We start from the raw sequence: 25893 nt of genomic DNA on the forward strand, positions 1-25893 counted from the left end.
CAGCACTCTTTATGAGATTCGAGGTAAGTACAACACAGTCTTATTTAAGCATACATAAGTCACACAGGTAAGTAATACAGTTAGGCCCTAGGGGCCACGCAAACCATATACTAAGTAAGTGGTATAAGAACCACTGTCACGAACACAGGATAGGCCTAGGGAATCGCTGGGGCTACACTATACTACCAAAGGTTAGGAGGTGGAAGGCCCACGGGATTCAGGTGCAGAGTGGAAACATTCACGCGTAATGCGTAAAAGTCAATAGAATTTACTAGCAGTTAGAAATTAACAGTTTTAGGACACTTCTGGTATAGCTAGAAAGTCGAGACTCGGAAACTAGACCCTAGGATAGTCAATACCCTTGTGAGCACCGAAGTACTCAGCCCACGGGCTGCGGGTGCATAGGTGTGAACTTGCGTCGGGTTTCGTCGTTGACTTCTATGGATGCCTGAAGGAAAGTTGCTGACAGGCAGTCAGTGAAGAGTGTCCAGTGGATCCCAAGGTGGGGATCAAGAAGGAAGGAACCTGAAAGCAGAAGGGACAGAGTCTAGGTCACCAGCCAGGAGCCGGGAAGGAACCAGGAAGGAACCAGGTGATGTCGTGAAGATGCAGGTGAAGAGGTGAAGCTTGTCGCAGCAGCCACGGGTAACAGGAGACGTCGAGGACGACCAGGACCAGGAGGTGAGCTGTCCCACGAAGGCTCTTGCTGTCGGCGGCGTCGAAGTCGAGTCAGGACCCAACAAGCCTTGGCAAGCGACCCACGCAGGATGGAGGACTTGCTTCTGGTGCAGACCAGGAAGGTCTGGGGACTTCTCTTTCACAGAGGAGCGGGTGCCAGTCTGGAGGAGCCAGACCAGCAAGATGAAAGTAAAGGTTTGTCGTCGCAGAGGCTACTAGCCAACGGGCCAGCAACCGGACAACAGGTCGAGCAACACAGGTGAAGAAGGGCCCCACGCAGAACACGTGAAGTGTGGGGAGCTGGTCTTCTTTGCAGATGGTGCTCGGGAGTGGGGCTTCTCAATTCCCCAAGCACAGCCTCGAGGGAGCCTCGGAGGTCGCGCTAGTCAGTTACTAGCCACTTTTCCCAAGTCGGCGGTCCCACGTCCCTCGTCGCCTCCACGGGTCTCAGCTTCGCTGGAGATGTGGATCTGGTTCAGAGGTGTCTGGAAGTCTCGGCGCTGGTCAGTCTCTGCAGTCGTCCCTCGTAGGATTCAGTCGCAAAGCAAGCAGCGGTCGCTGGATGGTGCCTGGTTGCCCAGGGTGGTCACTCCTTGGCCACAAGGGAGATTTCAGGTCCAGAGTTTCTGTTCAAGTTGCAGATTCAGGTTAATCTAATTTAGCAGGGCTCAGCTACCTACTGATATACTGGGCTAGTGGGCTGGGCTACCTGAAAGGTCCCTCCTATGGGTGGGACCAGGAAGGGGAGTGGCTACACCCCCTTTCCTTTGTCCAGTTTCGCGCCAGAGCTGGGGCTGGAGTGCCCCAGCACGGGTTTGAACTGGACTATGCATGGAGCACCTTGTGTGCCCCAGGCATGTCTCATTCCTTTCAGCCCTCCCTGCCCCAATACACTCAAGTCTGTCTGGGGAGGTGCTAGCACCTCCCCAAGCAGGAAACCTATTGTCCAGGCCTCCCTGGCTGGGAGGGCTCCCAGCTGCAGGAGGTCAGACTTGTGTCTGTGGCAGCAGCATCCATTTTGTGATGCTTCGGCTTTGGTGAGAGTTAAACAGCAAAGTAGGATTTTAACATGTCTCTCCCTCTAGAAGGGAGGAATAATATCCTCATCACCAGAAATGGTATGGGGGTATTATTCCAAAGTGTTAGACACCTTACACGACATGTTTTGATAAAGCCAAACCATAGTTACCATAACCGTTTAAGATTATAAGGTACTTTAAGAGTATATGGTAGGCTATATCATAGAACAGCTATAAGGACATGGTTCCGAAAGCTGCAGACAGGCTCAGCTCATGCTAGAGCACCATCTCACATGTTACCAAGCACTCTGCCTCCCGGATTGTTAAGGCCTGCCATAGGAGTGGCTGATAGGTACACATGTGTCTATATATAAGGTAGGTATAGGAATACTACACCTAAGCAAGGGGTGATTACACGACCTTGCCCCAGCTGAGTGATCAGCCAGTTGTGTCATAATGGAAGGCCAGGCCAGGGGTGGCATAATACATGCTGCAGCCCCTGGTAGGCCTAGGGTACACCTATGCCCTGGGTACCTAGGGTACACTGTACAGGGTCCAATAAGGTGATCCTTACCAATTGGGTATGTACCTAGGGTACATGGAGTCTATTTTAGAGAGAGAGCAGACAGCCTGAGACCCTGAATGGCAGGATCTCAGGCCAACTAAGTCGAAAAACCAGCTAAACACTAGGCAAAAAGTTGGGGGTAACCATAGTCAGATATTCACCTTCCTACAACATGTCTCCGAGGAATGAGTGACCAGGATAGGTTAAAGAATCCAGGTGTGAGCAGTGAGGGATGGAGCAAGAGCAGACTCTGGGGTGAAACATGTCTCCGAGGAATGAGTGACCAGGATAGGTAAAAGAATCCAGGAGTGAGCAGCGAGGGATGGAGCAAGAGCAGAATATGGGGTGAAACATGTCTCCAAGGAACGAGTGACCAGGATAGGTAAAAGAATCCAGGAGTGAGCAGCGAGGGATGGAGCAAGAGCAGAATCTGGGGTGAAACATGTCTCCAAGGAATGAGTGACCAGGATAGGTTAAAGAATCCAGGAGTGAGCAGCGAGGAAAGAAGGGAGAACAGAGTATGCATAAAAATACATTTCCAAAGAGCAGGCAACAAGGATATCCACAAGAATCTTGGCGTGAGCAGCATGGGAGTCAGGGAGCAAGAAAGCCCATGGTGAAAGGACGTTTCCACAGAGCGAAGACCAGGTTAGAAGAATCCAGGTGTGAGCTGTAAGGGAGGATGTAAGAGCAGAGTGTGCAGTGCAAGGGCATGCCGGAGAGGGACAGAGGAACATCTGAGTCTGGGATGAAGGACATGTCTCCAAGGACCTGGAAACTGGAATATGAAAAATAATTCAGGAGTGAGCAGCAAGAGAGGGAGGAAGGGACATCACAGTGTGGGTGAAAGGACCTTCATTGATGAAAGGCGGTGGTGTGTGAAACTAACACACACAAACTTATTGTGGGTGATCCTATCTTTGGTCTAATGGATTTATGTTAGATTTTCAGGATATCTACTTAACATAATTGTGCATACGTTAACTCTATTTGGAACTCATTTCGTTAGGGTGTTCTTAAATATCTGGCGCGCAGCCTGATCACCCGTGGACACTTTAAACAACCCTGCCAGAGCCCTTCGCTTCTGAAATGGTTTATCAGTCTCTCTCACAGTGGCCACATCCCCCTCCCATTGTATGTAAGACTATTCATAATAAACCTTTCATCTGTCATAAATATTGTAGCCTAAATATAATTTACAAACATTTTGGGTGAAGATATTGCAGTACTGTTTCCAAATGGGCAACATTATTGTAAACATTTGTTAGGACACTGTGGGATTGATTAGGGTTTGGCGATTTTACCTCTTTCCGTCAGGGTGGCGGAGGACATAACACCACCCGTCCTGACTGACAGAAGACCGTGATGTTTAGAGATCATCATATCCCAGCGATGATGTCTGGACCTTCAAGAGGTGGGAAACCAGGATAGAAAAAAGTCCCAGTTGGGGAGTGGACAGGGATGGACGGATGACTGTGGGAGGGAGTTGAAATACCAAGTATACACTAAGGCACAAGTTTGAAGGCTAGCAAGGGACTGAGGACTCATAGAAGTAAGCGGGGGCTGCTCACAGACACACATTTCCAAAGCTGAGCATCATTTTTAGGATCTTCTCAAAGCAATCAAGGTTTTTCACGACAATCATGACAAAGGCTTTCTTGTAGGATAACGTACACATGACTTCTCCCACTGAAGATCTGTCTAATAGCCCATCTGGACACAAATAGAATCACGGATGCAAGAAAGTTGCCTTCTGAGGGTCACCTTAATTATTAGCTGACCGTAGTAAGGTAACCCTAGCATCCAAAACAACCACTCTCAATCAGGCACAGTTGCATTTGCTGTTTCAAACGCAAATCGTTATTTCACTGTTACTATTTGGTCATGTGCTTCCCACGCACACAGAGGACTGGCCGCATACGATCCACAAAAGCGCAAGCTGCGGTCAGTAACAGAACAAATACCCCTCAGGCAGCAGCTTCAGTGCAAGCTTCTCTCGCTAACAGACCCACACATTGACACTAGGCACAGTATAGGCAGCAGCATCACCTACTCCTCTAGGCCACTCATCTGCCCTTTGGTTTCCTGTCCGGCCTCTTAACTGCCATCCAGGCCTCTGGAGTCCTCTTATCTGTCCCTCTGAATACCTCTATGATTTCTCATCAGCCCCTACATGTCCCTACAGGCCTCTCCCCTACCCCTATTGGTCCTTGTAGGTCCCTTACTTGCACCTACGGCTCCGTGACAGTCTAGCACCTGCCTTCCTGTTCTCTACATTCCTCTCACTTGCCCCTGTGGATTGCTCCTCAGCCCATCCATGTGCCTACTCAGCCTCTCACCTGCCCCGTAGCATACACCTTTATACTTGACGATAAAGTCGTTGCTTAGTGCCTGGAGGATCTCGCTCTCCTGCTGGAAGCTGCGTAGGTGCTCAGCTGTGTTGTGCTGCAGCATTTTCACTGCCACCAAGTCCCCGGTGTTGTCTTCTAGTGGGTCGTACCGGCACAGCTCCACACTGCCAAAGTTACCCTGAAACCAACAAAAAGTCTCATTAAACTGCCGGAGATCCCACCCTCTAAATCCAGACACTTTTTACAAGGCATACAGTTTGAACTCTCTAAACATCTGGTCCAACTCTTAACATCAGATCTCTTCCAGGGAGGCGTATAGAGTGCCCTTCCATTGCAAGATGGCTAACCCCCCAGCAGAGGCCAACCCCCAATGTGCACACCCACAGCACCAAATCACAAAAAGCAAGGTTTCTGAGTCAAGTTCTAACTTTTTTGTCAAATGTGGTGTAATTCTGTTCAGCCATTTATTTCCTTGTCGAGGGTCAGCTAATGAGAGGAGGACATTCCTTATCCCGTCACAGAGTGGCTTGGGGTCACCTACTCTGTGACAAATGTCACTGCTGACAACTCTGCCCTTGGCAGCAAGGCTTAAAACTAAAGCATCCAGGTTCGAGTCTATCAGCGATACTTCCTCTCGACATGAGAGGGAAGCTCATAGAAGACTGCCAGGCTGGGAGGACACGCCCATCTGGCTGTGAAAGTTTCAGCCCATCATATTTTGGCTCAGGCAGCAAGTGCCTGCACATTTAGTGCATGCACAGGCCTTTCAGCCTGACCAGATAATGAAGAGTGTCTGTCAGACTGACCTTTGCTCAGCCTGACACTGTTCCAGCGTCAGAAAGGGATGGAGATGTGGGGCCCCTCCACCCTTAACGTCGGGCAAACTTTTCACAAAGGAGCCAAGGTGGATGAACTATTATTTTAGTGACAATTAGCCAAACCGTGCTAAAGTTATTAGCAAAACAAAAAACACTTTTTCTTATGAAAACTCTGAGCTAACTATAACTACACAGTGGCAATTTTCACTATGTAATAAAATATGTTTAAATAGAATAGCTACTCCTGCATACAGAATAGCTGCTTCCCACACACAGCATGCCTCTTCTGCTTATGTCACTTCAGGTGATGCTGCAAGAGGGTGAAAAGTCATGCCTTATGGTTCAACACCCCTCTTAGAGCTAATGAGGTGAAGACAGAGTAGAGATAAACTGCCCCAGTTCCAAGGAAGTTAGATTCCAACCGATCCCCTTCTTTCTTCTGGGACCTGGGAAAGATGAGGAAGGATGCATCTTGATGCAGGGTGAAGCACTGTCATCTGAAATCCACCCATGCAGGATATGTCTTCTACCACTGAGAGGCTACTATGGTACCAGATTATAATCGTCTAAATTTCACCTGCCAAAAATATAGGGCCTGATTTAAAGTTTAGCAGACAAGGTGCTACATCACTAAATGACGGAGTACCCTGTCCACACACCCATCCATCCACCATATCTAATTTGAGTTGGTTGAATAGTCATTTTTGTGATGCCCATGCCCCCTTTGACTCCGCCGTCGGAAAGCTTATCTGACAGGCCGAGTGCTGGCGTTATTTAGGGTGAACGGTCTATTGACCTTTTTTTCTGTCCATTACTGTCAGGATAAACCTGGCAGGGATTAACAGAAACATTTACATAATTACCCCAAGAAAAACTGGGAAAAAGCTCCCTTGGTGTGTGGGTCACTAGTTATTTTGTTTCAAAAACATTCTTCCGCTTTGGGAGTTTGTTTTTGAAAAACAAAACTTTAGATGGGTCACTGATACAACCATCGGTGGACGTCCACCAAACATTTGGTATCTCCAGATGAACCACCTTGAAGGTGGTTTCTCTGAAGGTACAGACATCATCGCTGGGATATGATGATCTCTAAACATCACGGTCTTCTGTCAGTCAGGACGGGTGGTGTTATGTCCTCCGCCACCCTGACGGAAAGAGGTAAAATCGCCAAACCCTAATCCATCCCACAGTGTCCTAACAAATGTTTACAATAATGTTGCCCATTTGGAAACAGTACTGCAATATCTTCACCCACAATGTTTGTAAATTATATTTAGGCTACAATATTTATGACAGATGAAAGGTTTATTATGAATAGTCTTACATACAATGGGAGGGGGATGTGGCCACTGTGAGAGAGACTGATAAACCATTTCAGAAGCGAAGTGCTCTGGCAGGGTTGTTTAAAGTGTCCACGGGGTGATCAGGCTGCGCGCCAGATATTTAAGAACACCCTAACGAAATGAGTTCCAAATAGAGTTAACGTATGCACAATTATGTTAAGTAGATATCCTGAAAATCTAACATAAATCCATTAGACCAAGGATAGGATCACCCACAATAAGTTTGTGTGTGTTAGTTTCACACACCACCGCCTTTCATCAATGAGTACAGTAAATGGAGGGTTAATGCATGGTGAGTATAAAACAAGTTACTGACCTGTACACTGTGGATCTCCTGTATTGATATCTTTTATAGATTCACATGCTTGAATCTTCCCCATCGTCATGGTTGGTGTCCCACGGTAACAGTACAAATAGCAGTATTAAAGACATTACCATAGACTGCCATCGAAAATAAAACACAATTTAGCAACCTTTCAACCTCGTTTTATAACATCCAAAGTTCAGCCAATCACAGCAGAGACCTCAGAGTAACCTTTTCCTACAGAGCCATCGTACCTCAGATTTTGATCACATGTGTATATAAAGATTACTCAGAGGTAAAAAGGTGAACCTGCACGGAGAGGAGGGAAGGTCGATGGGAATCTATCAAAGATATAATTACTGGAGAACCACAGTGTACAGGTAAGTAACTTGTTTTTTCTCCAATATTGTATCTTTTATGGATTCACATACTTGAATCCGACTAGTTAGCATTATATAAGCAATAAAACAAAATAATGGTGTTGAGAAGGCGAACTATCCCACCATGATGTCAAAGAGAAACACCCTAAGGCAAGAATAGAAACATGAAACCATTTGCATAAATACCTATACGCATAGTGTAAGTAAAAAACATAAATATATATAAAGGGAGGCTAATAGCCACATACCTTAGGCAAAGAGGTGACAAAGTGCAGCTTGTTCAAAAGCTATATATGCCTTCTTCCAACCATCAAGGCAGTAATGGTTCGTGAATGTGTGTGCATTCACCCACATCGATGCCCTGCATATGTCAGATGGAGATGCTCCCGCAAACAGGGCTGAAGAAGTTGCCACCTTCCTCACTGAATGAGCCTGCGTCTTTGCAGGCAGTGGGTGACCAGCCTTTTCATGGCAGAAGACATTCTTTGAAGTGACCCATCAAGAAATGCTGGCCCTGGTCAAGGCCTGTCCTTTTCTAGGTGCAAAGAAAGATATGAGCAATTGAGAGGATTTATGGAAAATCCTACTTCTTCGCAGATAAAATTTCAAGCAGCATTTAATATCCAATGAATTGAGAGCTCTCTCCATTGCCAAAGACGGATTAGGAAAGAACGTAAGGAGGATTATGAGCTCATTGAGGAGGTAAGATGAAGCCACTTTTGGTATGAAAGAAGGATTAGTATGCAGTATAACCCGGTCTGGCAGGAACTGGAGATATGGTTTGTTTATAGTGAATGCCTTGATTTCGCTGATACATCTTGCTGGCGTAATGGCCAAGAGAAAAGCCACCTACCAAGAGAGAAACTTTAGCTCACATTTGTGCACTGGTTTGAATGGAGGTCGCATAAGCTGCAACAGAACTGTATTCAGCTGCCACAGTACTAGAGGAGGTGTAACCGGTGAATAGAACCTAAAGAGACCTTTCATAAATTATTTGATGAGTCTATTGAACCACAAGGAAGATTGATCCGAGTGCCTTCTATATCTGGATATTGAAGCATGGTGAACTTTGGCTAGGGGCAAGAGATAAGGCAACACTTGCTCCGGTGAAGATGAAAGCGCATGCAATGAATGGATAACACACCATGCACAAAATCTCTTCCATTTTGCAGTGTAGCATTTGAGCGTGGAAGGAGCTTGAGAGTTCTGCAGTATTGTGCTGCAATCTTCAGGTAGGCTCAAATTTCCAAAGTCAGCGTGGTGAGAAGCCAAGCCGACAAATGAATAGAGGGAATTTGCGGATGAACTACTTGGCCCTGGTTCATGTAGCGAAGATCCTCCTTTGGAGGAAAGAGAATTGGAGCACACTCTGATAGGCAATGCAGCTCGGTGTACCAGTATTGTCTTGCCCACCCGGGAGTAATGAGAATCAGTCGACACGCTCCTACTTCATTTTCTGAAGGACTTGAGGGATGAGAGGAAATGGAGGGTTGGTGTACGCAAACATCCCCGCCAAAGAAAACAGAAAGGCATCTTCCCACGATTCTGGCTGAGGATTCCTGCTTGAGAAGAAGGTGCACTTTTTGTTGAGGTATGTAGCGAACAGCTCTAATGTTGGATAACCCCAGGACTGGAAGACTACCTGCAGCTGCAGGTCATTCAGTTCCCATTTGTGGCATTGGCTGGATACCCTACTGAGAGAGTCGTTCCAATCATGGACACATGGCACATGCTCCAACCGCAATGAGAAGTGATTGGCAAGAAGCCACTACTAAATCTGTTGAGCTTGGCGGGAAAGCACTCGAGATCTTGTGCCGCCTTGCTTTCAAAGGTAGAACATGGTGGTAGTATTGTCCGTCCGGACAAAGAACTGAAGAGTCCTGAATTCGAGGTAAGTAGGCTTTCAGGCCCAGGAATACTGCCCTGAGCTCTAGAAGGTTTATGTGGCATTTCGACTCCTGCTGGGACTATTTGCCGTGAACTTGCAAGTCTTGGAGGTGAGCCCCCCACCCTACACCGATGCATCCGAGGTCATCACCAACTGTTGGCACAGTGTGAATGAAGGAGAGGCCCTGTGTAAGATTCTCTTTGGTCCTCCACCAAGACATCACATTTCTCATAGGAGCCGAAATGTGAATCATGTCATTGAGCGACCCTTGAGATTAAATTCATTGAGTATCCAGCTGCTTCTGAAGCGGCCGCATGCGTAGACGGTAATTGGGGATCAACGTGATGCACTAGGACATCATCCCCATCATGAACTTGTATATTCTCACAGAAACTGACTTTTTGGATGAGATAAGCTGTGTTATTTCTTGAATGCATGATACTCTTTGTTGAGTGAGAAAGGCTTCACTGAGATCCATGTCGAGGCATGCCCCCAGAAAAAACAGAGATGTGGAAGGAATAAAGAACAATTTTTCCAAATTGAGATGAAGCCCTAGAGACTGGAAGAGATTCTGGCAAGCTTGAGGGGACTTTTCGGCCACCTGGAATGTAGGAGCCCTTATTACCAGTCGTCCAAGCAGGGAAACACTTGGTGTCCTGAATGTCTTAGAAAGTCTGCTATCGGGGCCATGCATTTGGTGAAAACCCTCGCTGCCGATTAAAAACCAAAAGGGAGCACCTTGAACTGATAATGGTGCCCTGACACTTCCAGCTTGAGAAATTTCTGATGCTTTGTGTGAATGGTAATGTGAAAATAAGCATTGAGGAGATCGAGAGAAGACAGCTAATCCCCTTTTTCCATGAGAAGAAGGATTTCCTGTATAGAGAGCATCCTGAAGGATTGTTTTTGATGAACTTGTTCAGCAATCAGAGGTCCATGACCTGTCTCCATTTCCCTGTTTTCTTCTTGATGAGAAAGAAGTGAGAATAGAATCCCTGATTGCGTTGTTTGAGGGGTACCTCTTCTATGGTGTGTTTGGAAAGGAGTGGTTTTATTTCCTTCTTGAGGTCTGAAAGATGACGAAGCAGAACTTTCCGTGGTTGGGCATTTGGAGGGTGCTGAACGAATTCCAGGGTGTGATCGTGCTGGAAGATGTCTAACACCCATTTGTCCGTGAGAAGGACTTCCATTTTTGCAAGAATTTTGAGAAGGTGGGTTCAGATTGCTGTGGGACTGTAATGGCAGGGGCCTGGTGATGCTCCTTGTCTCCTGTTAAGAGTCCTGGTACCTTCCCGAAGATTGCTGCCTCTTATGTCTGTAGGTCTTGTGTAGGACTGCGCAGCATTGGATCGAAAGGATTGATTGTATGGTTGGTAGGTATTCTGTGAGTAAGTCTGGAACCGCTGTTGGAATTGCGGTTGAGATGTATATTGCCCCAAAACTCTACCTCGAAAGGACTGGAAGTGTCATTGCTGATGAGTGGCTAGAGGTTTTGCAGTTTCCGTGTCTGCTTTTATGGACTGTAGTGCCTCATCAATGTGCTTGCCGAACAAGCACTCCCCATCAAAGGGCATATCAAGTACTTTGGCCTGTACCTCAGGATGAAAGGTGGTTGCTCTCAGCCAACCCTGACAATGCAGCACCGCTGATCCTGCCATCTGGCAAAAGGCGGTAGATGACAAGTCCATGGTAATCTCGATAAGCTCTGAAGATGCTCTTTCACCTTTAGACAGAATGTCTTTCGCCTCCTTCTTTTTATCCTCCAGAAGAAACTCCTACAATGAGGACATATCCGACCACATCTGCCGATCACATTGTCCTAAGATAGCTATCACATTGGAGGCCCTAATAGAGGTGGCCTTCAGAGCAGAAAACATTTTACCTATGTCATCGAGCCGGCAACTTTCCTTATCCGGGGGAGCGGAGCACGGGGACAATGGATTTTTGGCCCTTTGTTGTGCAGCCTCATAATAACAGAGTCGGGTCTAGGATGACCAATGAGGCATGTGGGCGAGTTGTCAGGGCCTTGTACTTTATGTAAAGCTTTAGAATCCCTGCTTCAATAGAAGCCGGTGTTTTCATTAGCTTGAGGCCCTCCTGCCACAAAAAATCCACGATGTGGATAGCCCTAATGGAACTCTGAGAGCCTGGCTTGAAAGCGTACAAAAAACATTCAGTCAGCTTACCCACATTGGAAGATCGAAATGCTTGGAGGCACACTTCAACAGATCGTGAAAGCCACCAATGTCTGCAGGTGGAGAATCTGCAGCAGGGTGGGTAGGAGATAGTGGCATGGGAGCTATATAGTCATTAAACAAAAGAAAATACGAAGTTCCTCCATGGATACCAAAAAGAGATATTTGAGTCAATTTTGCTTTTCTAAGTGGAGATAAAGAGGCAGGTCGTGCTTAAGGAGGAGGGTAATTCCTCCTTGTGGAACTAGGGCCCTCACACACCCAGCAAGCTAGGTGTCATGCTTCATCATATGGGCCTGCTCCTCGTCGGGTCGGCGCTGCAATACCCGACGGGCTCCCATAAAGAGGCTCTTTATCGGAGATCTTTTGTTCCGGCCGTAAGGGTGCTGTGGGGGGAAGGGGCCTAGTGTGTGTAGATGTATGTGAAAAAGTTAAAACAGATGAGGGAATCCTGGGATGAAATTTTATTCTGGTAGGACCCCAGTCTGATTAAAAGAAAAGCAGGGGTAGGCGACTGGCAAGCTACAATGAGTCAAGAGGCGCTCTACTCCTAGAGGGTCAACATGTTTCACACCTAGATTAGTCAAGGTGATCTAGTGGCGATTCATCAGGACCTATGGAGGTTACTATCTACACAAGTGGTATGGTGGGACCTACCTACCACTGTACGATGGGTCGGTATTAGTACCCGTCTGTTTTATGGCATAACCTAACTAATATGAGGATTGCGCTTCATCAACTGCAGCGGAATCCAGACATCTGAACTGGGATGTCAGCTCCTTGCAGAAGCGTCGTGCTGGACCTACCCCGTTAATCTACATCTACATCTACATCCTGGGTTTCCTTCATGATGATAATCGGTGGAGGTTGACTATACAGCCATCTGTGGCACCGTCGGTGCGCTGTGTACGACCTTCGTCTTTGGAGCTGCCATCAGAGTCATCAACGGGGCAATGGCCGACTGTGACATCCCCGTCGACAGTGAAGGTCTCATCGACGATGCTGTCGTCAACATAGTTGCGGACCTGACGACGGTGCTGCCATCGACGTTTTGACCATCTTCATCCTGGCCGTCGTCGATGAGATGTTCGACGGTGTAGCGACAACAGCTTTTCTTGTGGTGGTGAGAGTCTTCGACGACGAGGCCGTTGACGGTAGAGATGAATGGTCTCTGATAGGAATCAGTGAAGCAGAAGCTGGTGCTGAGGACTATTTTGAGGCCACCAACTGAGGTCTTTTGTGATGTTTTACCTCAGATTTGTCTTGCTCCCGGGACTTGGACCTTTTTGAGTCCCCAAGATGAGAAGAGGAGCTGTCTTCCTTTCTTTTCCTAGAGGAAGAGTTTGGCTTTTCCCTCAGGTTCAGATTCTGAGTCAGAAGTAGCCTTCCCCTTTTGGAGCCAGAGGAGTAGCCTATACTCTCTATCTTTGAGAGTTTTGGGGGAGAAGGATTAGTTACTTACCTGTAATCCTAGTTCTCTTCCAGGGGTATACTCATCAAAGTCATAAGCACTGAATAATCCCCGCCCACGTGCGGGATCCCGGAGCATATAAAAAATATATATGTGTATGTTGGGGGCACAAGCGTCTAGCACTTCCGCGACATACATATATACATGTATATAAATACATAAATATGCAGCCTAACATAGTTCCAATGGGTCAAAATGCCAAAACTACATAGGTTGTTCTTGTACAAAAATAATCTCCTACATACACCTTGTAATAGAGAACATACACTATAATAGTGTCATACAAGAAAACCTTTATTTTCAACACAGAAAACAGGTAAAGGCAGGCAGTTGGCCCATAGGCTGCATAGATGAATAAACATCACAGTACAGTAAAAAACTGGCACCTTGCCTTTAAGGCTTCCAGGACCCTGGACACCGTGCCTTTAAGGCCTCCAGGAGCTCCTCTGCTCCCATCATCCACCACAGGTGACAGTTAGGTCAGTTCTTTTTTACGGTTTACTAACTTGAAATAACTTGAGTATAAGATGCAAACACCACATTAACGTATTACAACTGCTCGTCCAGGGAGGCGGGAGGGTTGCTTATGACTTTGATGAGTATACCCCTGGAAGAGAACTAGGATTACAGGTAAGTAACTAATCCTTCTCTTCCAGGGGATACTCATCAATAGTCATAAGCACTAAATAGAGTAGCAAGCCCATACCCACTACCTTGCGGTAACAGCGCATCTTAAAAATACATCAAGCAAATACATTTCTGAGTGAGGCTTGCCCAACTTGGGCACCCGCCTGTGTATCCGAGTCTAAGCAGTAATGGCGAGTGAAAGTATGAACCGAGCGCCAAGTTGCTGCTTTACAAATTTCTGTCATAGGAACATTTCTAAGGAGGGCAGTGGTAGAGGCTTTCCCCCTGGTAGAATGTGCTTTGGGTTTGCCCTGAAGAACCTTGTTAGCTATTTGATAGGACAAAGATATGCACAAAGCTATCCATCTAGAGATGGATCTTTTAGAAGCTGCCGAACCGGTATTTATGACACCATAGTTAACAAACAACTGGTCCGTCTTCCTCAAGGACTTGGTTTTGTCTAGATAAAATTTCAGTACCCTCATGAGGTCCAAAGAATGAAGGGACCTCTCCGGAGGAGTAGCGTAATTGGGGAAAAAAGTGGGAAAGATTGATGTGGAAATCCAAGACCACCTTAGGTAGAAAGCTCGGATGTGTTCTCAAAACCACCCTGTTTGCATGAAAAACAGTATAAGGCTCTCTACAACACAAGGCCTGGATTTTACTAACCCTGCAGGCAGAAGTGATGGTGACTAAAAAGGCAGCTTTCCATGATAAATGCTGCAGAGAAGCCTTGTGAATCGGCTCAAAAGGAGCACCCATAAGTTTTGTAAGGACTATGTTGAGCTCCCAAGAAGGAGATGGAGATCTCACTGGGGGTTAAACCTTTTTTATCCCTTCAAGGAAATCTTTTACCACTGGCATTTGGAAAAAAGGGTAAGTTACTTACCTGTAATCCTAGTTCTCTTCCAGGGGTATCCTCATCAAAGTCATAAGCACTGAATATTCCCGCCCATGTGCGGGGACCCCGGAAATAATAAAATTATATATGTAAAAACATACATATATACAGCTATGTATATATATAAACATATATCATTTTTTCCAAGCAAATGCAGCTCCCATAAAAGGCTAGGCAATGTAAATATACACATCCAATAACACACATATATATATATATATATATATATAAAGGTATAACAATACACCTAAATCTCTTTTTATTATTTTTTTTTTTTTTTAATGAGGTAAACACTCATGAGAAAGCAAAAAATAAAGAGAACAAACTGTGGAAAAACACAGATGTACAACACATTGCCAGCCTGCAGGCTGCATTGCAATATAATACCATAGAGACTAAAAAGCCCTGTACAGGTAAAAACTGGCACCGTGCCTTTAAGGCAGCCCTGACTTCCATATCCCATCATGCCTCAGGGGTGACAGTTAGGTCAGTTGTTCTTTGCGGGACCGTAGTCCTAAACACAAAGATATATCCTTTCCATAGTGAATAATACACTTCTTCTCATTTGCCTGGGGAGGTGGGTGGGTTGCTTATGACTTTGATGAGGATACCCCTGGAAGAGAACTAGGATTACAGGTAAGTAACTTACCCTTCTCTTCCAGGGGATCCTCATCAATAGTCATAAGCACTGAATAGAGTAGCAAGCTCCCCTTCCACCTGCAGGCAAATGAAACTAAGGTTGTATCACCCATGGAGAAAGAGAATCATGAAAATGATTAAGCATGGAACAGATTCCTCAAGGAGGCTTGTCCTACTTGAGTGTCTGCTCTGGTGTCCGAATCCAGACAATAATGCCTGGTAAAAGTGTGGACAGATCTCCAAGTGGCTGCCTTGCAGATCTCGGAGAGTGGGACATTATTGAGAAAAGCCGCGGTAGCCGCTTTTCCTCTTGTCGAATGCGCTTTAGGGCGCGCCCCCAATGGTTTCTGAGCCAGTTGGTAGGCCAATGTAATACTTGAAACAATCCACCTAGCAATGGAACGTTTGGATGCAGCAAAGCCCATACGGACAACCCCATAGTTCACAAACAATTGATCAGATTTCCTGACATTCTTAGTCCTATCTAGGTAGAATTTTAGGACCCTTTTGACATCTAGAGAATGCAACGCCCTCTCTGCCGGAGAGGAGGGGTTGGGAAAACAGGTTGGTAAGGAGATGGCTTGGTTTACATGAAACTCCGATACCACCTTGGGTAGGAACGAAGGATGAGTTCTCATCACCACCCTATTTTGATGAAAAATAGTGTAGGGCTCTTTAGAACAGAGGGCCTGTATCTCACTGACCCTCCGTGCTGAAGTGATGGCTATTAAAAATGCTGTCTTCCATGTGAGGTGCTGTAGGGTAGCCTTATGAATAGGCTCAAAAGGAGAACCCATGAGCTTTGACAGAACCAAGTTTAGCTCCCAGGAAGGAGAGGGAGGTCTAACAGGGGGATAGACTTTCTTGAGTCCTTGCAAGAAATCCTTCACTACCTGCACTTTAAAAAATGACTGCTGTGAAGGCGAACGCCTGTATGCTGTTATGGCTGCTAGGTGAACCTTTATGGATGAAAATTTCAACCCTGCCCTCGCTAAATATAGAAGATAGGGCAAAATTACATCCTCCTGGCATTTAGTGGGATCATAATGATGCTGAGCACACCATATATAAAATCTTTTCCACTTACAGAAGTAGGAGTGTCTTGTCGAAGGCCTCCTGGCTTCCTTCAGTATGGACATACACTCTTGAGGGAGGTTCAGATGGCCATACTGGAGGACTTCAGGAGCCATGCTGTTAAGCTCAGCGAGGGAAGGCTGGGATGGTAAATCTTCCCCTGCATCTTGGATAACAAGTCCGGCCTGCACGGCAGCCGCTTGTGGGGTCGGATCGACATGTGTAGGAGATCCGTGTACCACCACTGCCTCGGCCAGTCCGGTGCTATGAGGATCATCTTGGCAGATGAATTCTGCAACTTGGTCACCACCTTGGGGATTAGTGGGAGAGGCGGAAAAGCGTACACAAATGTCATTGACCAATTGATCAAAAGGGCATTCCCTAGGGATCCTGGTCGATGGTATCTTGAGGCGAAGCCTCGGCATTTTGTGTTTTGCTCGTCCGCGAAAAGGTCCACTTGCGGACGCCCCCATTCCCCGAAGATGTCTTCTAACACCTCGTCGTTGATTACCCAGTCCTCTGGCTCTTGAAAATGCCGACTGAGTAAGTCTGCTTGCACGTTGAGTTCTCCTGGTAGGTGCACCGCTTTCAATGAGATGTTCCTTGCTAGGATCCAGTGCCACAGGGACTGAGCTTCCAGCGAGAGCGTTCTGGATCGAGTACCCCCCTGCTTGTTCAGGTAGTACATTGTGGTGGTATTGTCCGTCTGCACTAGAATGGTACTCGTCGTGATCGCAGGCAGGAACGCTTTGAGGGCTAGGTGGACTGCCCTGAGCTCCAGCATGTTGATGTGGTACAACTGCTCGCTGCTGGACCACTGTCCCTGAGTTTGCAGAGTCCCAAAATGCGCACCCCATCCCTGAAGGGAAGCGTCGGTGATTAAGGTCTGAGTTGGGGGCTCTTGATGGAAGGGGATCCCCACTTGTAGATTCCTTGGTTTCAGCCACCACTTGACTGACTGTTTGGCTGCAGAGGAGAGGCAAACCTTTTCTTCCCACAGGGAGTTCCTTTGATCCCATTTGTCCTCGAGATCTTGCTGAAGAGGACGCATCCTTAGCCTGGCATTGGGCACTAGGAAGATGCAGGATGCCATGGCCCCTAGTAGAGAAGAGATTTGCCTTGCCGACGACAGATTGTTGGTTATAATCTGTCTGCCTTTTAGCATAATGGATGACTGTCTTTCCTCCGAAGGAAACACTTTTCCTACTACGGAGTCTATAGTTGCACCCAGGTAGTGGATCCTCTGCGTTGGTGTAAAATTGGACTTTTTGGCATTCACTCTGAGACCCAACTTGCAACATAAGTTCAGGCATAGCGACAGCTGTGACCGCACATTCTGTGGTGATGAGCCCTTTATTAGCCAGTCGTCTAGGTAGGGATAGACGAAGACTCCTGCGCGCCTCAGAGCAGCCGCTACTACTGCCACGCATTTTGTGAATACTCGAGGAGCTGACTTCAGGCCAAATGGGAGGACTTTGAACTGATAGTGAGAGTTGCCTACCACAAACCTGAGAAATTTTCGATGATTCCTTAGGATGGGAATATGGAAATATGCATCCTGAAGGTCCAATGAACACATCCAATCGCCCATCCGGAGAAGAGGATATATTTGGTGGAGCGCCAGCATGCGAAATTTTTCCTTTCTTATGTGTTTGTTCAGTATCCGTAGGTCTAAAATGGGTCTGAACTCTACCTTCACACTCCTCTTTTGTATGAGAAAGTATCTGGAGTAAACTCCCTTTCCTCTTTGGTTTATGGGCACTTTCTCTATTGCAGATTTGAGTAGAAGCGTCGCTACCTCTTCTCTGAGCTGCTTTAGATGCTGGGATGAATTGACAGGAGGAATCGATGGGGGGTGACTTCTGAAACGAAGCGAGTACCCATGACGCAGTATATTCAGTACCCACTTGTCCTTTGTGATGGACTGCCACTCTGGAAGATGATTTGCAACACTTCCTCCCACCGGAGCGGTGGACAGCATCGGAGGAAGCGGCTTCTCATTGCTTCCCCGGAGCTTTGTTTCCAGCATTAGACTGCCTGTTGTTACCCCGTCCCCTGGATGGTTTGCGGGACTGGTATTGCTGTTTCTTTTGACCTTGCTGGTCCTGGTTCTTTTGCCAATGAGGGGTTTGAACCCTCTGTTGGTAATTGCGCCTGTCATTTCCCTTGCGGCGTCGAAACTCTTTTCTCTTTTCAAGCCCGACGGCTTTCATGGTCTCCAGCTCTGCCTTCATACGGGCCATTTCCTCATCTGCATGGGACCCAAAAAGAGAACTACCGGAGAAAGGCAGATTTAATATTCTTGCCTGCGCTTCCGCTTTCAAGGCCGTCAATCTAAGCCAAGATGATCTTCTGGCTGTGACTCCGTGTGCATATTCATGCGCTGCCAGTGTTGCCCCGTCCGCCGCTGCACTTATGATCTGGTTAGAAACCAGACTCCCCTCATGCAAAATCTCTTCAAAGTCCCGTCTGTCCTCTGATGGAACTTTGTCAATGAACCTCTGCAGAGAGTCCCATAATGACCTATCATAGCGCCCCAGAAGCGCCGAGGCACTCGCCACCTTTAAGCTTGAGGATGCTGAGCCGCAAACTTTCCTCCCCCAGGAGTCTTGTGTCTTACTGTCCTTATCTGGTGGTACCGTTGAAGACCCAGCTACTGCATGTGTCTTCCTGGCAGCGGCGGTGATGACAGAGTCCGGTGGAGGATCTGATTTAAGAAATAGAGGATCCTCCGGAGCTGGACGGTACTTTTTTAGAATTCTCGCCGGCGCCGTTTTGGTGGTTGCTGGTGTGAGAAAGATATCCATTACCGGTTGTAACAAACCGGGGACTAATGGCAATAACGGGCGTTACACTGTGCGTTCATGAAGAGTTTCAAAGATTATGGATGAAGTGGTCTCCTGAACCGGCATAGGGATATTTAATTTTGTAGCTCCTCTACACAACACTTCCTGAAACGTAGAAATATCATCTACCGGAGATACCCTAGAGGGTGGCGTCTCCGAGAGTGTCGGTGAATAATCCCTTTTGGATGATCTGGAAGAAGGGGAGGTAGAAGGTGTTCTACGGCGCCTTTTCTCTGATCTGGTCGACCCTCTTCTGCGGGAGGGAGACCTGGATCGCCTTCTTGGTGCTCGAGAGTGACTTCGGGATTCTCTTTCTCGAGATCTTGGTCTGATCGGTGTCGCTGGGAATACCACGCCCCTTATTCTTGTTAGTGATGCCTTTATTGCGTCTGGCATAGCAGGGTCCTGAGGCATCTCCCTTACGGGACTTTGAGGTACCGCATTGTCCTCCTCCTGCGAACTTTCTCTTGCAGGTACTGGAGATTGATGCACATGCTCTGGTGATTCGGATCTTGAACCTGAGCCCTCTGATCCTGAAGGCGAGATAGATATGAGACGCGGTGACTCAGGAGTTGTATATATCAGTCTATGAGGAGATTTTCGCCTTGAGACTGGTCGAATCGTGAGGCGAACATGTGACACCTCCTGCGTACCCTCAACAGAGGGCTGCCTCGACGGTGATAGGCCTATCACCGGAGATCTTTGACTCGAATCTTCGAGGCTCCGAGCTTCTTGTCTCGACGTCGAGATTATCTTCGACGGAGGCTTCATGTACCTCACCAAAGCTTTGGAGACCTGTGAGGACGGAGGCATCTGCCTCGACGTCGACTCCGACGGAGGCACCTGCCTCGACGTCGACTCCGACGGAGGCCTCTGCCTCGACGTCGACTCCGACGGAGGCCTCTGCCTCGACGTCGACTCCGACGGAGGCCTCTGCCTCGACGTCGACTCCGACGGAGGCTCCTGCCTCGACGTCGGCCCTGACGGAGGCGTCTGCCTCGACGTCACTCCTGACGGAGACTTCTGTCTCGACGTCGAATGCTCCGACGACGTCGAAAGCCTCTTCGCCGTCGAACGATGTTTCCTCGACGGCGATCTTGATCTTGACGGCGATCTTGGTCTCGACGTCGACTGTACTTCTTGCGACGTCGACTGATGTCTCGCCGACCTCGACGTCGAACGATGTCTTTCCTTCGACGACGAACGATATCTTTGTGCAGACGTCGATCGATCTTCTCTTGACGTCGACAGATGCTTTTTCGACGTTGAACTGTGGCGCCGAGTCCTCGACGCCGAGCCTTTAGACGCCGTCGACGTCGAACGCATCCGCTTCGACGCTGAATCTAAAGTCGACGATGATTTTCTCTTTGCAGCATGACTTCCCCTTGACTCCTCACCTCTCAGCAACGATCCCGCCGCTGGAGTCTTCGACGCCGAGCCCGACGTCGATGGGGAGCAAACAGGGACCAACTGCTTCGACGTCGACCGTTCTGCTAGGCCGTACAGCCTAATCCTCTCTCTCTCCTTTAAAGTCCTTTTGGAAAGGTCTTCACAATGATGGCATGTTGCTGGAGAGTGAGAGTCCGGCAGACAGATAATACACACCTCATGTGTGTCTGAAGCAGCCTTCTTTTTTCCACAAGATGGACATGGAACAAATAAAGAAGGCATTTTTCTGACAAAATAGCAAAAAAAATCAGTCAGAAAAACACAGGATACTAACTTCCTCTCAGATGTTATAAGAAGAAGTCCAAAAAATCTTAAAGTTGTAATAATTCTTGACTAAAGAGTCAAAAATGAAGAGAGCTGAATTCCAGGGTCCTGACTGAAGGAGCCGGAAAGAACAACTGACCTAACTGTCACCCCTGAGGCATGATGGGATATGGAAGTCAGGGCTGCCTTAAAGGCACGGTGCCAGTTTTTACCTGTACAGGGCTTTTTAGTCTCTATGGTATTATATTGCAATGCAGCCTGCAGGCTGGCAATGTGTTGTACATCTGTGTTTTTCCACAGTTTGTTCTCTTTATTTTTTGCTTTCTCATGAGTGTTTACCTCATTAAAAAAAAAAAAAAAAAAAAGAGATTTAGGTGTATTGTTATACCTTTATATATATATATATATATATATGTGTTATTGGATGTGTATATTTACATTGCCTAGCCTTTTATGGGAGCTGCATTTGCTTGGAAAAAATGATATATGTTTATATATATACAGAGCTGTATATATGTATGTTTTTACATATATAATTTTATTATTTCCGGGGTCCCCGCACATGGGCGGGAATATTCAGTGCTTATGACTATTGATGAGGATCCCCTGGAAGAGAAGAGACTTGTGTAGGTGACTTTCTGTATGCAGTGATGGCTGCTAGATGCAATCTAATCGAAGAGAACTGCAGCCCAGACTTGGCCAAATGTAATAAGTATGGTAAAAGTAAATGCTCTTGACCCTGCACTGGACCATGAGCATTGTCTCTATACGACAAATAGAACCGCTTCCATTTGAAAGCATAAGATCTTCTGGTGGAAGGTCTCTTGGCTTCCTTCAGGATAGTCATACAGTCCACTGGTAAGTCTAAGTGTCCGTATTGAAGGACCTCAGGAGGGATGTATGTCGTTACAACGCACACTTTTAAAACGCATGCACTTACAACGCATTTTTTACAACGCAAAATCCATTACAACGCATTCCATTACATAGCATGACACTACAACGCATTTTTAAAAACTACCTTTACAACGCATTCCATTACAACGCATACTACCTTTACAACGCATACCATTACAACGCATAATATTAAATTGCATTTAAGGTAAGTATTAGATAGTATAGGGGTAAAAATTACTTTTCTAACTCCAGGGGGTGCAACAGTAGGGTAAGTGTTGGATAGTATAGGGGTAAAAATTACTATTCTAACTCCAGGGGGTGCAACAGTAGGGAAAGTGTTGGATAGTATAGGGGTAAAAATTACTATTCTAACTCCAGGGGGTGCAACAGTAGGGTAAGTGTTGGATAGTATAGGGGTAAAAATTACTATTCTAACTCCAGGGGGTGCAACAGTAGGGTAAGTGTTGGATAGTATAGGGGTAAAAATTACTATTCTAACTCCAGGGGGTGCAACAGTAGGGTAAGTGTTGGATAGTATAGGGGTAAAAATTACTATTCTAACTCCAGGGGGTGCAACAGTAGGGTAAGTGTTGGATAGTATAGGGGTAAAAATTACTATTCTAACTCCAGGGGGTGCAACAGTAGGGTAAGTGTTGGATAGTGTAGTGTAATATTATGCGTTGTAATGGTATGCGTTCTAAAGGTAGTATGCGATGTAATGGAATGCGTTGTAAAGGTAGTTTTTAAAAATGCGTTGTAGTGTCATGCTATGTAATGGAATGCGTTGTAATGATGTTGCGTTGTAAAAAATGCGTTGTAAGTGTAGTGCGTTGTAAAAGTTGCGTTGTAAAGGTTGTTCCCCCCTCAGGAGCCATGCTGTCAATCTGAGGGATGAGAGATTGGGACGAAACACTCTCCCCTCGTTCTTGGACAACAGGTCTGGAAGGCAAGACAACCTCCGGTGTGGCACCTCGGATAATTGTAGAAGGTCCGGGAACCACCACTGATGTGGCCACTCCGGAGCTATCAGGATCATTCTGGTGTTGGCCCTGTAAAATGTGTTGATCACTGCAGGGATCAGCAGAAGAGGAGGAAAGGCATACATACAGTAATGTCTGAGACCAGTTTATCAAAAGGGCATTCCCTCGTGATCCTGGTTGGGGAAACCTGGACGCTAAGACGAGGCATTTGGTGTTGGCCACTTCTGTGAAGAGGTCGATGTCTGGCACTCCCCATTGTTGAAAGATGTTTTGCGTGACTTCGCTGTTTAGCACCCAGTCGTGCACTTCTACGGAGTTTCTGCTTAGCGAGTCTGCTTGAACGTTCATTGACCCCGGAAGGTGAATGGCCACAATGCTTAGGTTCCTTGCGATAAGCAACTTCCAGATGATCTGTGACTCCAGAGAGAGAGTTCTCAACCTGGTGCCCCCCCTGCTTGTTCAGATTATACATCGTTGTGCTGTTGTTTGTCTGAACCAAGAGGGAGCTGGACTGGAGAGAAGGGTACAGCGACTTGAGAGCCATATGAACAGCTCTCAACTCCATGAAGTTGATGTGATACCCTCGTTCTGCCTCTGACCAGAGACCTTGTACTTGAAGAGGGCCCATGTGCGCTCCCCAACCCCGCAGGGAAGCATCCGTGACTATAGTCTGAATGGGGATGTCTTGGTGGAATGGAACTCCCTTTAGAAGGTGTGACCGTTTCATCCACCATCTGATGGAGTCTTTGCCCGATTGAGGTAGAGTCACACAGTCTTCCCAACGACCTGAGACTTGCACCCACTGGATTTACAGAGCCTGCTGTAGCGGACTCATGTTCAATCTGGCATTGGGAATGATAAAGACGCAAGAGGCCATGGAGCCCAACAGAGACAAAACCTGTCTGACTGTGGGATGACGGGCGCTGAGGAGATCGCGACATTTGTCTCTGATTGACGATAACATCTCCGCCGAAGGACACATGCTTGCCATTGCGATATCCAGTGAAGAGCCCAGGTAATGGATTCTCTGTGTCGGATTGAAGGCGGACTACTTGAAGTTGACTTGAAGACCCAGTGTGTTCAACAGCCGGAGACAGTAGTTGAGGTGATTCTAAAGCAGAGAAGGTGTGGCACTCTTCAGGAGCCAATCGTCCAGATAGGGGTAAATGAAGATTTTGCATTTGCGTAGAAATGCTGCCACCACCTCCATGCACTTCGAGAACGTTCGGGGGGGCTGATTTGAACCCAAACGGTAGAACTCGGAATTGAAAATGTTGATGGGATACCTGAAAGCGTAGAAATTTTAGATGTGTTTTGGACACCGGGATATGGAAATAGGCGTCCAGCAAGTCTATAGCACACATCCAGTCTCCCTGATGTAGATGAGGGAAGATCTGGTGCAGAGCCAACATCCAAAATTTTTCCTTGCGGATGAATTTGTTTAGGAGCCGCAGATCGAGAATTGGTCTGTATTCTCTGGTCTGTCCTCTTTTTTCGACCAGGAAGTAACAAGAGTAAATGCCTTGTCCTTGCTGTTGTTTTGGAACATACTCTACGGCGTTTTTCTGTAGAAGACTGTCCACCTCTTTTTGCAACAGGAGGTGATGTTGGTTGGATCTTCTTTGAGGAGGAACTGAAGGAGGAGGAGCCTTGAACCTCAGCAAGTAGCAATTTTTCACAATATTCAGCACCCATTTGTAGTTTGTTATTGATCTCCACTCTTCCAGATGACAAGTGATACTCCCTCCTACTGGAGTGGCGAACGGGCACGGAGGAAGCCTCTGCTCATTGCTTGGCTGGTTGCTTAGCAGTTGAAGCCTGCTGTCTGTTGTTTCCTCTACCTCTACCAGGTCGCCTTTGGTGAAATTGTGACCTCTGCTACTGCTGATTTTGGGATGATCACTGACGGGTTTGAACCCTCTGTTGGAAAGAGCACCTGTCGTAGGGGCGGGACCTTTTGTGGAATTCTTTTCGCTTTTCTAGGCCAACAGCCTTCACCGTGTCCAATTCAGGTTTCATTTTGGCCATCTCATCATCTGCGTGAGATCCAAACAGTGAAGACCCATTGAACGGAAGGTTGACAATCTTCTGTTGAGCATCTGGTTTCAGGCCTGTGAGACGCAGCCAGGCCGAGCGTCTGGAACAGATGCCGTGCAAATAGCCATGTGCAGCCAGATCCGCTAAGTCTGCAGCTGCACTTATCACTTGATTTGCCACCAAGCCCCCTTCTTGCAGTATCTCCTGAAAGTCCTGTTGATCTTCTTTCGGGAGTTTGTCTGTGAATCTGGCAAGGGAATCCCAAAGAGACCTATCGTACCTTCCTAGGAGAGCTGAGGCGCTGGCCACTGTCATAACGGAGGAAGAGGTATTACACATCCTCTTGCCCAGTGAGTCCATATTTTTGCTGTCTTTCTCGGGAGGGACTGACGAGGAAGAAGTAACAGAATGTGACTTCCTGGCTGCCGCCACAATGACCGAGTCTGGTGAGGGATCAGAGCGTAGATAAAGCGGGTCCTGATCCGGGGCTTTATATTTCTTGGCAATGCGAGATGGTACTGCGCTCACAGTGGAAGGAGTTAAGAAAGTCTGCATAGCAGTTGACAGGCCCAACAAAGATAGCGGTACGTGTGTGGCATGCTGCTAATGCTGCGATGGGTTGGAAGGACCGCCTGACTCGAGCGACTCCACTGTATGCTTCAGAAAGGCTGGGCTGTTTGTGGAAAACTAAAGGATTTGAGAAATGGGATATGATTGGCATATGTAAGGTGAGTGATCTTTGGGTGAAAGGGAAGTTTAAGACGTTTGAAATGCTGAAAGCGGAATATAAGCTGAACGATAGGGAGTACTTCTGGTATGCTCAGGTTCGTCATGCGTTGTGCTCGGTTTTCCCTGATGCTACTGCTATCCCGGAAAATTCCCCACTGGAGGACAGGGTGCTCGATGGCTACGTGCCTGACAGCACAATCTCCTTGATCTATAAAAAGCTTATCAACGACCGGGCAGACCTGTTGACCCACTTGAGGGAGATCTGGGTGGCTGACGGTTTGGAATTAGATGATGAGGACTGGGTCTCGGCAATAGCCTCCCCGAGGGAGGTGGCAATTCCGGCCCGCCTTCGGTTCGTACAACTAAAGATACTCCATAGAGTGTATGTCACTGGTCCCCGCCTGATGCGCATGGGTTTCTCCGTGGATGGGATGTGTA

At 47.1% G+C, this 25893-nt stretch overlaps 1 protein-coding gene and 1 long non-coding RNA gene across 5 annotated transcripts in view; one reads left to right on the plus strand and one right to left on the minus strand.

The window, feature by feature from the left end:
• The window catches only part of LOC146772231 (uncharacterized), a 229598-nt gene that overhangs the window by 124802 nt on the left and 78903 nt on the right, over positions 1-25893 (plus strand). The window lies entirely within an intron of this gene.
• The window catches only part of JAK3 (Janus kinase 3), a 280492-nt gene that overhangs the window by 106659 nt on the left and 147940 nt on the right, over positions 1-25893 (minus strand). For all 3 annotated transcript variants that reach the window (XR_014972378.1, XM_085639762.1, XM_085639763.1), the window contains exon 19: positions 4602-4791. Coding sequence is in view for 2 of the 3 variants with exons in the window: in XM_085639762.1 (XP_085495888.1) it covers positions 4602-4791 (190 nt within the window). In the remaining variant the exon portion in view is untranslated. The remainder of the gene's footprint in view (positions 1-4601; positions 4792-25893) is intronic.

Source organism: Triturus cristatus, chromosome 12, assembly GCF_964204655.1.
Source record: "Triturus cristatus chromosome 12, aTriCri1.1, whole genome shotgun sequence".
NCBI classification, from domain to species: domain Eukaryota; kingdom Metazoa; phylum Chordata; class Amphibia; order Caudata; family Salamandridae; genus Triturus; species Triturus cristatus.